This window comes from Sarcophilus harrisii, chromosome 2 (assembly GCF_902635505.1).
Source record: "Sarcophilus harrisii chromosome 2, mSarHar1.11, whole genome shotgun sequence".
NCBI lineage: Eukaryota > Metazoa > Chordata > Mammalia > Dasyuromorphia > Dasyuridae > Sarcophilus > Sarcophilus harrisii.
In genome coordinates, this window is record NC_045427.1 from 46,968,998 (window position 1) to 46,981,611 (window position 12,614).

General features: G+C 44.4%; 2 protein-coding genes across 2 annotated transcripts in view; one reads left to right on the plus strand and one right to left on the minus strand.

Moving 5' to 3' along the window:
* Window positions 1-296: 296 nt before the first annotated feature.
* Window positions 297-6,675, minus strand: TRAPPC2L (trafficking protein particle complex 2 like). Its single transcript, XM_031950139.1, has 5 exons — window positions 6,559-6,675; window positions 5,254-5,426; window positions 3,056-3,143; window positions 2,820-2,899; window positions 297-540 (listed from the first exon to the last, which is right to left on the minus strand). The coding sequence occupies exons 1-5, from the start codon at window positions 6,589-6,591 to the stop codon at window positions 495-497; spliced, it is 420 nt and encodes a 139-aa protein (XP_031805999.1). The 5' UTR covers window positions 6,592-6,675; the 3' UTR covers window positions 297-494.
* A 42-nt stretch (window positions 6,676-6,717) lies between these two features.
* The window catches only part of GALNS (galactosamine (N-acetyl)-6-sulfatase), a 66,071-nt gene continuing 60,174 nt past the window's right edge, over window positions 6,718-12,614 (plus strand). The window contains exon 1 of the mRNA XM_031950137.1: window positions 6,718-6,967. Within this exon, the coding sequence (XP_031805997.1) occupies window positions 6,857-6,967 (111 nt within the window). The 5' untranslated portion in view covers window positions 6,718-6,856. The remainder of the gene's footprint in view (window positions 6,968-12,614) is intronic.

Genomic DNA, 12,614 nt, shown 5'->3' on the forward strand with positions numbered 1-12,614 from the left:
CTAATCTCTCGTCGCTGCCTCAGTAATAATATTCTCTAGACTAAGGGAAAAGCACATAGGGCTGGGAGTTTGGGGCCCTGCTACTTTGGGCATGTTTTAACATTCGGATTCGGAATGACTGCCTTTGGACAACATCCTCAATGATCAGATAAAGTCAGTTCTTCTTCCCTTCCTTCCGACCACTCTGAAAGCATCTGAGCACACAACATTAACATTATAATGGGCAGCACAGTGTAAATACAGAATTCGTCTTTGGAAAGCTTGGACCATGGCATGTATGGGAAGAAACACTTAAGTTTCAACTGATTCAACTTTTTATTGAAGTAAGCTTTCTATAATCATTCACTTTACATAAGAGTTTTTAGACATCCAAATAGAGCCACTTTCATATTATACACAGGAGGAGGTAATATATATATACACACACATAACTGCATGATACAGTTCTATACAAAATGGCATTTTTCAGAAATAACTGAAAATTATACTCTCTCTCAACAAACCTGCACCATCATGGAAGTCACCATGTTATCAAAGGCCCTGCAATAAAGAAACAGATCAATTAAGAGAAAGAAAAGCTTTGGACGAGTGCCACAATGATGACAAGGGGAATTTGTATAAGTGTTTCTGGTTGGCAGAATGTCCCTGATTTTTTTCCCTAACAATATCTAACAAGCTCCGTTAGAATTTGTGAAAGCTTTCGTGTGCATTACCTCATCCAATCCTCACTAAACTGACCCCACTTTAAAGGTGAGGAAACTCAGGCTCAAGTCCTAGCCCTGGAAAACCCTGAAGCAAAAAGTCCAAACAAAGGCTGCCTACCTGAGTCAACCTGAAACCTAGAGACCCTAAGACCCAAGGGAGAAGGCTGGTCTACAAATATAAGTGATCTCAGGGTGAAGAGGGAGAAACTAGGGAAACAGGAAGCGCAAACTGGGCTATCTGGTACTGGGGTCAGAAGTCACATTGTGCCTCAATGGCATGTCTGGATCACCTTACAGAGCTAACAGTTTCTTGACTTGCCTTAACAATAATTTTAAAAGTAGGAGCCTAATAAGGTTGTTAGTTGTGCTGGAAATGACTAATCCACAAAGGAGAATGTGAGGAAGTGAAGTCCTGGGAATAGGCCCCACTCCATCCTCTGTGATCCACCCTGACACATGGCCTATATTAAAGAATATCCAAAAAGATCGAGAGATTCAAGTCCACAATTCTCTAGTCAAACAAAGTCAGTCCAGGAGGGATTGAAAACCCTCAATAATCTAATTCTGAAGCATTAAAAAAAAGTCATCGGAAAAAAGGAGAGCTGTTTAAAGAGGCCTATAGGGAAGCAAATCCACCTTATATTGAAGGGAATTATGTGCAGAAGATGGAAGGAGGCTGGCAGGAGCGTGATGTACAGAAGGAGCAATGCTAACAGTAACCAAGAGAATGGTTTTAGCCACGTTTTACAAAAGAGAAGCATCAAAGATAGGGCAGGATAGATCAATGGAGCAGATAGGATAGCCCAGGAGAGAGGAAAGGCTTGATGAGCTCAGGCCCCTTTTAGCTCTAAACCCATAACTTTAGGATCTCCTACTTTGTTAGTTTTCTCTATCAAGTAGAAGCTTCTTAATGGCAAAGGTAGGACAAACATGGCTAAATGGAAACTGATATCCAAATAGTTTCAACAGAGACAAAGAGAGACAGAAAGATTGTGCTGATCCTGAGTTTGAGTCACTGGGCATAAATGAACTGAACTGGCCTATGTGAAACACATTTGTAATAAATCAGGTTTATATAAAAGCTAGGGAGATGTGACTAGGAAGCTAAGAAGTGTGAGTGGATTACAAATTCAGGATGAGCTGGGGTGGAGACAGCCACCAAAGCTGGTGCACTCCCAGCCTCACCAAGAGGATGAAAGAGATGTGTTCTATAGCACTGTCCTAAACTGACCACACCCAGACTATCATCCAGGTCAATCTTGGGGCCCTGATTTAGGAAAGATATTGATAAGCTGAAAAGGAGGGAAACCAAGAAGATGAAGGACCTGGGGATTGGCTAATGCCTCTGAAGATGTTTTGTTTAAAGAAATAGCAAGAAAAAACTTCAGGGAAAGCCATCATGGTTTCCTTCAAGTGTCTGAAGGCCATCATGGTTAAGAAAGACTCGACTTGCTCTGCTTGGCTCCAAAGGAAAAAAAGAAAAGGGGAAGAGAAAGGAGGGAAGCCATCATATGTCCTTCCTTAAGCATCTGTGTCCAGACACTATGCAAAGGACATTTAATGCTTTGAAACCCAAAGGAGTAAACAGGCAAGAATTAAGGAAAATTCTGATATTTTTAAAAGCCAATTGCTTTGCCTGGGGGCTCTCTCCAGCCATGGTCAGGTGATCTCTAGCAAATGTGCTAGATTAAATGGACTCTCCAACAGTTTTGAAGGTAATGTCACCAAACTTCCAGATCATTTTAGAGGGATATATGAACCCCAAGCTACCTTGAGCTATGAAATCAGCAATGATTTTAGTTTTAAGGCAATTTAGAAGAAATCTGGAGCTTCAGTCCCCTTTATATATTCAATAAAAAGTGAAAAGGAAGTTTTACACAACTCTTGGTTACTGAAATGGCCAAGGATGGTGGTAAAAGTGTTTTTTTTTTTTTTTACTTGATATAACAGGGTCAACTGCGGGCCTTCTATGGAAGCTCGTGGTCCCCTTATCCGCCACAGAAAGGAAGCTTCCAAATTGGTGTTAAGTGGCTCATCCCTAAATGACTTCCCTAATAATAATCTCAGTAGTCCAGCAATGGCCCACAAAAAGCTGACAGGAAACAACTCACTCACCTAGAATGAATACGGTCTCCAGGGTTATAGAAGGGGTTGCACATGACATCTGTGTAGGAATTATGTAGCTTTCGAAACATCTGAAAAAGAGACAACAGCATTTTTAATTAACATGTACAAAGTGACCACCCGACTGGATTTCTGGCTTCTCAGCATTTTATGAGAATGGGGGGCAAAAAAAAGGGAAAAAAAAAATGACTGATCCAGCAAATTGCTTTCAAATTTTCTGCACTCACACTGCGGATCTCGTTGTCTCGAAGTGCTGTGTTGGAAGAATCCACCACCATAACAAATTTCACCTTGGAATTCGTCACATAGCCATATCTGTGCAGCTGGTTAGGGAACATGCTTTTAACACAGGGAATGCTGTGATTGCAAATGAAACAAACAAAGTATCAACATGAAGAATATGCAAGCGTGTGTCCATCTGTTCACACTTTCACAGCTCCATGACAAAACCACTTTAGAAAAACAAAGTGACAACCTTGCAATAAAAAATACCACAACAGGCCTGACTGTGCCACAGTGACCTGTCCAGTCCATGTGCATTACTAATACACAAGCTTTGAATGGCTACCTATGTATGCAGATACAATATTCACATGGGACTGACATCTCCCCTATCCCATTCAGAATCTGAGATTTCTGGGGAAATCAGGTCTCTTTTATCCTTGTATTTTCCTGAGGGCCTGGTGCAATTAGTACCATGGCCACAAGGGGTGCTTAACTAATGTTTGCTGAATTAAAAAAAAAAAATCGTCACTGAATGTATCTTGGTTTAAAATTTTGTGGGTTGACCTAGCTGGCTCTCTCTAAAACTGGAATGTGCTTCCATTTCAGAAAGCATCCAGACCCAAGCATCTTATCTGCAAAGTTTGTGGTTCCAGGATTGGATAATCCTTCTGGTTCCATCTCTGTCTCTAGTCAAGTCAGGGGGCAAGGATTCCCTAAATGCTTCCTATGGGCCAGACACTGTGCTTTATACTATACTGTACTTTGGAAGACAAGGGCTCCCTGTCATAAGATCTAACACTGAAAGGAACTTCAGAGCTCATCTCATTTTTATGTGCAAGGAAATCTACACTCAGAAAAGTGAAGCAACTTACTCCAGATGACAAAGACAGGAAGAGAACCACATAACTGGTTATTTAGAATGATGCATGAGGAGATGAAATGATGACCTCTTACCAAAAATGGTGTTCTTATCAGAAAAGTCTCAACAGAGAAAGCGTGGCATCCTGGGAAGAGCACAGAGGGCCTTCTAAATGACATTTCCTTTGAGTTTCAGCCACCACAAATGCCTATTCAAATGTGTGAAAGTCACCTCCCCTTCCCTCCCAGGACTTGATTTCTTTACTGATAAAATGAGTCCCAGGTCCTCTATAAATTAGTTTAATGCTAGTACTCTATTGCAGCTATCTGGGGAAAGCAAACCTTTTTTCTTGAATTGAATTGACAGATATTAAATGCCTAGAGTGTTTCAGGTACTGGAGATAAAACAATCAAAACTGAAAGTCCTTGCCCTTGTTTATAACTGTAATAGGAGAAGTAGCATGCACATACACAGACTTAAACAAATACAAGGTTATTGTGGGGGAGAGGAGACTAGATAATCTGGAGAAGGTTTCATGCAGAAGATGGTACTTTGGCTGAGTAGTGAAGGAAGTGAAGAAATCTAAGAGGTGAAAGTGAGGAGGAAGAACATTCCAGAAATGAGGGATACCAGTGCAAAATAATGAAGAGGGATTGCACAATGTCATATGTCAGGAGGAACAAACATGCCGATTCCCTGCAGCCCCCTGACTGGACCCTCACAAAGAGGGGAGTAACATAATATGGTTGCAAAGTCAGGAAGGGGGCCAAGTTGTAAAGAAATTTAAATGCCAAAGGGAGGGATAGATATCTGATCCTAGAGGTAACAGGCAATTACCCGAGTCTACTGAGCAGAGAGCTGGCATCATCAGAGAAAGGTACACTTCAGGAAAATCACTTTGGTGTATGGAAAAGAGTTTACAGAAAGAAAGAAATCTGGGTAAAAGCTCAGGAATGATCAAGGGTAGGGGTTGAGTAGATAAAAGAGAAAAGAGGAAACAGGAGAAAAATGTTAGGGGATAAAATTGATTTCTCAATAGAATGGATACTGGGGAGAGGAGGAGGAAAGTAAGGCACTGAGGATATCACCTAGGCAAAAAAATTTTGAATTACCCAATTAAGAAAAAAAGAGGCCTGAATGAGCAGACTATTTGTATGACCCTAATTAACTGGATAACAGCTAATCCTCAAATTGTAACGGCATGAATACATGGCAAGATCAGCCAGTCCTAAACAGTCTCCTACAACTTCAGAATGAATGCTCAGAAATGAAGCTCCATCTGTGAGCACACACAGCAGCTTCTTGCATTTATAAGACACCCCGTTGGGCATCAAAAGATACACTTTGTAGTCTTCTGTGGGGTACAGGAGTCCCAGGTAGAGTTCCCTCTGATCCACGAGGGCCTTCCCCATTGCAGAGACCTTCTCATCTACCACATCGAGCGATGTGTGCACCGTGTAATGGAACTTCAGCTCCTGCTCGGCAGGAATGCTCCGGATGTAGAGGGGGTAATTCTGCAATAAAGAATAGGGCTTTAGCCACGATGCATTCAAGTTCTTATTGTTTTTGTTTTTATTTTTTTTACGCATTCAAGTTTAACTCACAATCTCACAATTCTACAAACCCCCTTCATCACCAATTTTAACTGCTACTACAAGGGGCCATTCCACGCCTGTTAGGGGCCAGAACTTGATTCTTACAAGGTGCTAAGTCAGTGGAATTGATAGGGACAGTGGTTATTTAGCAGGGGGCTTAACAGCTCTCTGGTCCAGTACATGTGCTTAGCACTTACTACAGCTCCACAAGATTCACACCGATGATAAGAGGGCACATAAGCTCGGACAAGACAGAGGCCGTGTTGTCGGTCCTCCTGCCTCCCCACAGAAACCAGGGCACATTGGGAGGACCTCAGGAAGCGGGCAGAGGCGGAGAACCCGCTAAGAAAGCTAACCGGGGCCCAGGACAGGAGACGTTAGTTAACCCCCGGTGATCACCGACCCGAAGGAGACCCCCAGAGACATCCCCAGCCCAGTGTCCCGCGCTGTTAACGGGAGAAGTCACGGTACAGAGGCTGCGCGGGCGCTTTCACAAGTGCCATCCCGTCGCGCCTTGCCGCTTGTACCGTCCGCTTAAGGACTGGCACAGGGGCCGCCGCAGCGGGCGCGCCGCCCCCCCAGCGCAAGCGCACTCGGCGCCCGCCCCCGGGCCCCCCTCCCCCGCCCCGGCCTAGCGGTGAGGCTCCGGCCCGGCCCGGCCCGCTCCCTGCGGCGGGTGCCCCGAGGGGGGATCGCGGCGGCCGCGCGGCCCCGGCAGGAAGGAGCGTCACGGCTTTCAGGGCTCGGTTCTGCCGTCCGCCCCGGCGGAGAGAAGGGCGCCCCCCTCTCCCCCCCGGGGGTCCGCCGCCAGAGTGACCCGGACCTCGGCGCCCCTCCCCCCCCCTCCGATCAGCCCGCGCAGTTCCCGCAGGGTTCTGGGAAGCCCCGGAAGCGCTTCGGAGCCGGCGAAGCGCTGCAGGGAGGGGGCGGGGCGGGGCCGAGCTCGGGCCCTCTCCCAGAGGGCGGGCATGGCCGCCGAGGAGCGCTCCGCCGGAGGCAGGAGCAGGAAGGCCGCCCGGAGGCCGGGGCCCCGACAACCCGCAGCACTGACCTCTTTGGCGATCACGGCGATGCACACCGCCATCTTGGTGGGGGGGAGGGGAGGCCCCGTCACGTGATCGCCCTCCCACGTCCCTGTCCCCGTCACGTGTCCGGCCAGAACCTTGCCCCGTCCCCGCCCAGACCGGCTCGGGAAGCGCCGGAGCGCTGTGACTCGCGCAGGCGCCGGCCGCAGCCTCCTCTCGCTCCGGGTTCCCTCCTCCCGCCTCTGCTCTCACAGCCCCGGGACTCTCCGGTCCCGGTCCGCGGCGGCGCGCAGCCCCAGGAGCTACCCAGCGTCGGCGGTCGTCATGGCGACGGTTGCCATGGTACTCGGCCTGAGCCTGTTTCTCGGCTGGGCTTCGCTGGGGGCGGAGGCCGAGCCCCGACCCCCCAACATCGTGCTGCTCCTTATGGACGACGTGAGTCCGGGGCTAGGGTCGGGGTTCCCAAGCCCAGAGAGAATGACCGGGGCCCGGGCGGGAGGAAGCTGGCGGGAAGCAGCGATGCCCGACCTCCCCCCAGCCCCAGTCCCCTAGTGCTATCTCTGGGACTCCCGGGCGAGGAAACGCCCTCCTCTGATGCATCCGGCTGCACAAAGACCTGCAGAGCCGTCCGGAGCACTGGAACCCGGGCTTCCCCCAGAAGTCTGCTACGGGCGCCTCCTCCCCAAAAATAACTTTCAGCGGAGCACCCTGGGCGGGCCCTGGGCTCCGATTCAGACCGTGCTCCATCTAGAGCTTGTGACCTTTGCGGTTCCCGCCACAGGCCTCAGTTTCCCAGTCTGTGAAATGGACTAGCCGGCCTCTGACGTCCGGCAGTACCCTCCCCCGTTGTCCTTTCTAGTCTAAATCAGATGGGGGCACGGTTAGAAAGGGATGATGGAGGGAGACCATCGCCGATTTTTCTTCTCCATATCTTGTCGTGTGCGTGTGGTTTGGGTGTTGTCCCCTTCGGTCTAACTGAGCTCCTTGAGGTTAGCGTGCGAATTTTGCCTTTTCTGCCTCCCTAACGCTTAGCCCAAGGGGCTGCACACCGTAAGCACTTAATAAATGCTTGTAGGCTAGTTGAAGTTATAGGATTTAGAGGCCAGCAAATAAAATCCCCCTCATTATACCGAGGAGGAGCCCATTGAGCGGAACACTGGTTCTAGAACCTCATTCTCCTGACCCGAATACAACCCTTTTCTGCTGTTCCAATAAGAAACGAGTTTCACTATGGCAAATCCCTTAAGCTCTCTGACCTCTTCTGCTTCCCATCCCCTGTCCCTTTCCCCTTTTGTTTAATATGGGGGTTGGCTGATTCCAAATCCTGTAATTCTCCCTCGTTCCTCTTAACAAGGTCCTCAATGCCACTGTTAAATATTTTTAAGCACTCCCTGTGCTAAGCTTTGGCGATAAGAAGACAAAACAAAACTTGCTTCGGTCTCCAACTTCCATTGTTCTGGGGCGAGGAGTATGCATGCCCTCAGTTCAATAACACATCGTGGTATACAATGTAATTTGAAGAAGGAAACTGTTACAAATAGTGAGCTCTGTTGTTTTTGAAGAAGACCTGAATTTAAGTGAGGGAGGGCTGCGCAAAGTCTGAGGCCTGCTGTAGGAGAGAGCTCTGGCCCCATGAGTGAGCGAGCGGATTCCAGACTCGAGAGATCCAAAGTGCAAAGATACAAAGTCAGGTGATGGGCTGCCGGCTGCCCAGAGATGGCCAGGGGATTGGAAAGGTGGGTGGGAGCCAGACTGAAAGGACTCTAATTTGCCTTGCGAACTGACCCAGATCTGGGGATATGGACCTGGAGATCTGGAGACAAATCTAGAGAATGCAGGGGAGAAGGAAGAAACTAGAAGCAGAGCGATCTGGTGAGAAGGACAGGAGGTTATATAAAAAGGGAAGAGAAGACAGATGTGACATATCTGCATTTCTCCTGCCACTACAAAATGGTACCTGATTGGATTTAGGGGAGGAGGGGAAGAGAGAGCCAAGGATGACTCCATAACTGCCAACTCAGGAGACATGGATTTGGCAGAAAGTAAGAATTTTGGGTTTTAGATCCATGTGGGGCATCAAGGAGAAAATGTCCAACTGGCAGTAACATAAGTCTAAAACTAAGGAGAGAGAAATTTGGGTAGAAGTAACAATTTGGGAGTAATCTACTGAGCATCATGGATTTGTCTTGAAGAGATCACAGAGAGAAGAGAGTCAGAATGTCCTCAGAACTCCCCAATCATTTTCGTACCTCTATGGTGCTTCTCCTGTAATATATATTATAGTCCTAGCTTTAAAGTTGTAAGGGTCTTTACTGCCAATTGTCCAACTCCCTCTATTCATAAGTCTAATTGAATCTTTTTATATGTATAAACAGCAAAGGCTAGCAGTTAATCCAGACTCTCCCCCAGCATAATGCTTGTCTCCAGCCCATATTCTTCTCTAACTCTTCACTGTGCTATAAATATTATATCACTTGATCCTCAACTACCCTTCAAGTTGGGTTCTATTATTATACCCATTTGATAGTTGAGGAAACTGAGGCAAACAGACCATCTACCTGGGGCTCAGACCCTTAGCTTCTGGCTCCCTGCTCTGTGTAGGGATGGAGCAGACTCTCAGTCACCCAACAATCAAAAACTCCCTCAGCCAGCACACTCACTTGGGCTGGGTCTTATCTATTCTCTTCATCCACATCTGTCTGCTCCCTTCTCTCCACCACACAACCAGCATGCTGGTTCAGGCCCTTATCACCTTTCATCTGGATTACTGAAATAATTGGGATGGTCTCCCACCTTCAGTTATCTGACCATTCTCCACATAGCTCCCCAAGGAATTTGTTACTGTACAGTCATGACCTTGGGGACCATAGTTTGTCCATACTATCCTTGGGGTTTTCTTGGCAAAGATACTAGAGAGGGCTTCCATTTCCTTAAGTAGAATAAGGCAAATGATGGTTAAGTGACTTGTCCAGGGTCACACAGTTAATAAGTGAATGAGGCCACATTTGAACTTGGGTCTTCCTGCTTCCAGGCCCAGTATTCTATCCCTGGGCTATCTAGCTGCCTTCAAGTGATTTAGATAAGCTCAAATCCAATCATGTCAATTCTCAGTAAACTCCAATAGCTTCCTTTTGCTTCTAGGATCAAATATTACTTCATCCTTATTTCATTCTTTTTAATTTCTATTTTTTGTGTAAATTTTGTGATGTACATAGTTATTAGTACAAAGTTCATGTATATAATCTACAGATAAGTAAGCATACCCATTTTGGGAAAGCCATGCTCAAAAAAAATTTTTTGACAGCAATATAGAAGCTAAAAAATGTAGACACTGTTACCCTAAAAAATAAGAGGAACCCCATCTTTGTCTACCAGTCTTCCTCCAATGTTTGTAGGGGCTATATGAAGATTCTCATGGGTGTTTCAGATTGCTGATTGTTCTAGTTAACAATTTCCTCAAAACATAAAATTCAAAAAAGTTGGGGAAGACATTATGTAGAAGGGAAGCTTAAGCACCAGATAAATAAAATATATGTAAAAGACATGAATATATATATATATATATGGAGAGAGAGAGAGCACCACATACTATACATATAGAGAGAGGTGTCCTAACACATTTGATTTTTCTTAAAAGTAAATTATGAAAATTTGGCAGAACTAGTCCCCTAGTGTCTTAATTAATTTTATGGATTATTGGGTTCAAAGAAAAAAAATCCTAAAATGCCGAAGCAGCCTGAGAGAAAAGGTTTTGGCTAACCAGGAGTGGATTACTTTTCCCTTCTGGATAACATCGGCCTCAAAATTGTGTCTGTTCTGACATCCCAGAGAGATTCTGGGTCAGGGACTTCCTGCTCCTTACTTTTAAAACATGCATTTTAAAATATTTGTCCATGTAGGCTTACGGGTTGCTTTTCTTTCGCTTCTCTTTCTTACTCATTTCAAATGACTTGTTTCCTCTTTCTGGGCTCGTTTCCCTGACGTACTTTCCCTTTGCTGCACTGAGTTATAGCCCCCAGAGAGCCTGTTCCTAGCTTGGTCAGAATTCTAACCAAGATTCCATCATACAAGAAGTAAGTAGGGTTCCTTCTTTGGAAAGAAGGCATGCCAGAGGCAGAAAATGGACAGGGGTGGATGCCAGAGTGGCCACAGTTGGGCGATCTTCTCAGAGCCAAGGGAACTTTCCTGGAGTCCTGGAGTCATTTAAAACTTGAACACACATTTAGATTACCATTAGACTGTGAGCTCTGTGTGGGCACAACTGTCTTGCCCTTCTTTGTAGCTCTACTTCTGCACTACACAGCAAGCTTTTTAAAAAAAAATCTTTTTGAAATACAAATATGGACTTTCTTAAAATATGGCATAAGCTAAGAGAAAAAGTAGATACATATATAAAATATATATTATACACATATATATATAAACATATCTATGTATCCACACATAGACACACACACACATACACTCCCTCACACACACATTCATACCAATACTTTTCTTTGTATCCCTTTATCACATAGCACTGGCACATAGAAGCTGCTTAACAAATGTTCATTTTGACAAATGTTAATTTAGATTAAGCTATTGCTGTCATTCATATGTATTGTAACCTACCCAAGCCATCTCATCCTTGCCCCTTTTCCTTTCATCATTTTCTATGCATAAACTTTTTTTAATTTTAGGAAGTAGTAGAGCACAGAAGAGAGGGGAAATGACTTATTAGATTTTTTTTTCTGAGTTGGGAGAAGGGGTTGAAAAATTGATTTGGACAAAATGGAGATGTAAGAACACTCAACATTTAGCCACAGTCCTAGGATTTTTCTTGTTTCCTCTCTAGGACTTTAATAAGGATTGTATTAAAATTATACATTATTATTAGAATTATAATAGTAGTAATAATAATCATAATCACAATACCTTATGTTTATATGAAACTTTCCTTAATACTTTGCAGATAGTATATTATAATTCTGATGTAATTCTTATAGGGGTATAGTGAAATAATAATAGTTAAACAATAATAATAATAGTTTATATTTATGTGACCACTTTTCGTAATATTTACAGATATATCTGAAAATATCCTTGTAGGGCCAAATGTGATTCCAGATTTCTTAGGAGAAGTATGTAGAATAGAGGGAGTAGAAAAAGAATTGTTTTCAGTTATCAGTTATCACCACCAGGTGAACCTAAGTGTCTTTTTTCTTAGGTTCCCCCCATTCATGGAATGAGCAGAGCAGCTCCTCCTTCCTTCTCTTAACCCCTGAGATACATACATTGTTGATCAAATTCTATCATGAGAGCTCTGTAATATTTATTCCTCATTTTAAGAAAATTCATATCTGTATAAAAAAGAAAGTCATAGGAGAGACTTTTGCAATACAAAAAAAAAAATTTTTTTAAAGAAGAGCTACAATGTCTCTACCAGGCCTGAATCCCAAAGAGATCATACAAGAGGGAAAGGGACCCACATGTGCAAAAATGTTTGTACCAGCCCTTTTTGTAGTGGCAAGGAACTAGAAACTGAGTGAGGGAATGACTGAATAAGTAATGGTATATGAATGTTATAGAATATGATTGTTCTGTAAGAAACAATCAGCAGCAAGAAATCATTATATACTTCAACAACAATACTATATGATGACCAATTCTGATGGACCTGGCCATCCTCAGCAACGAGATCAACCAAATCATTTCTAATGGAGCAGTAATGAACTGAACCAGCTACGCCCAGCGAAAGAATTCTGGGAGATGACTAAAAACCATTATATCGAATTCCCAATCCCTATATTTTTGCCCACCTGCATTTTGGATATTTCAGAATCCGATTCTTTTTGTACAGCAAAATAATGGTTTGGTCATGTATACTTATTGTGTATCTAATTTATATTTTAATATATTTAACATCTACTGGTCATCCTGCCATCTGGGGGAGGGGGTGGGGGGAAGGAGGGGAAAAATTGGAACAAGAGGTTTGGCAACTGTCAATGCTGTAAAGTTACCCATACATATAACCTGTAAATAAAAGGCTATTAAATAAAAAAAAAAAGAAAAAAAGAAACAATCAGCAGGATGATTTCAG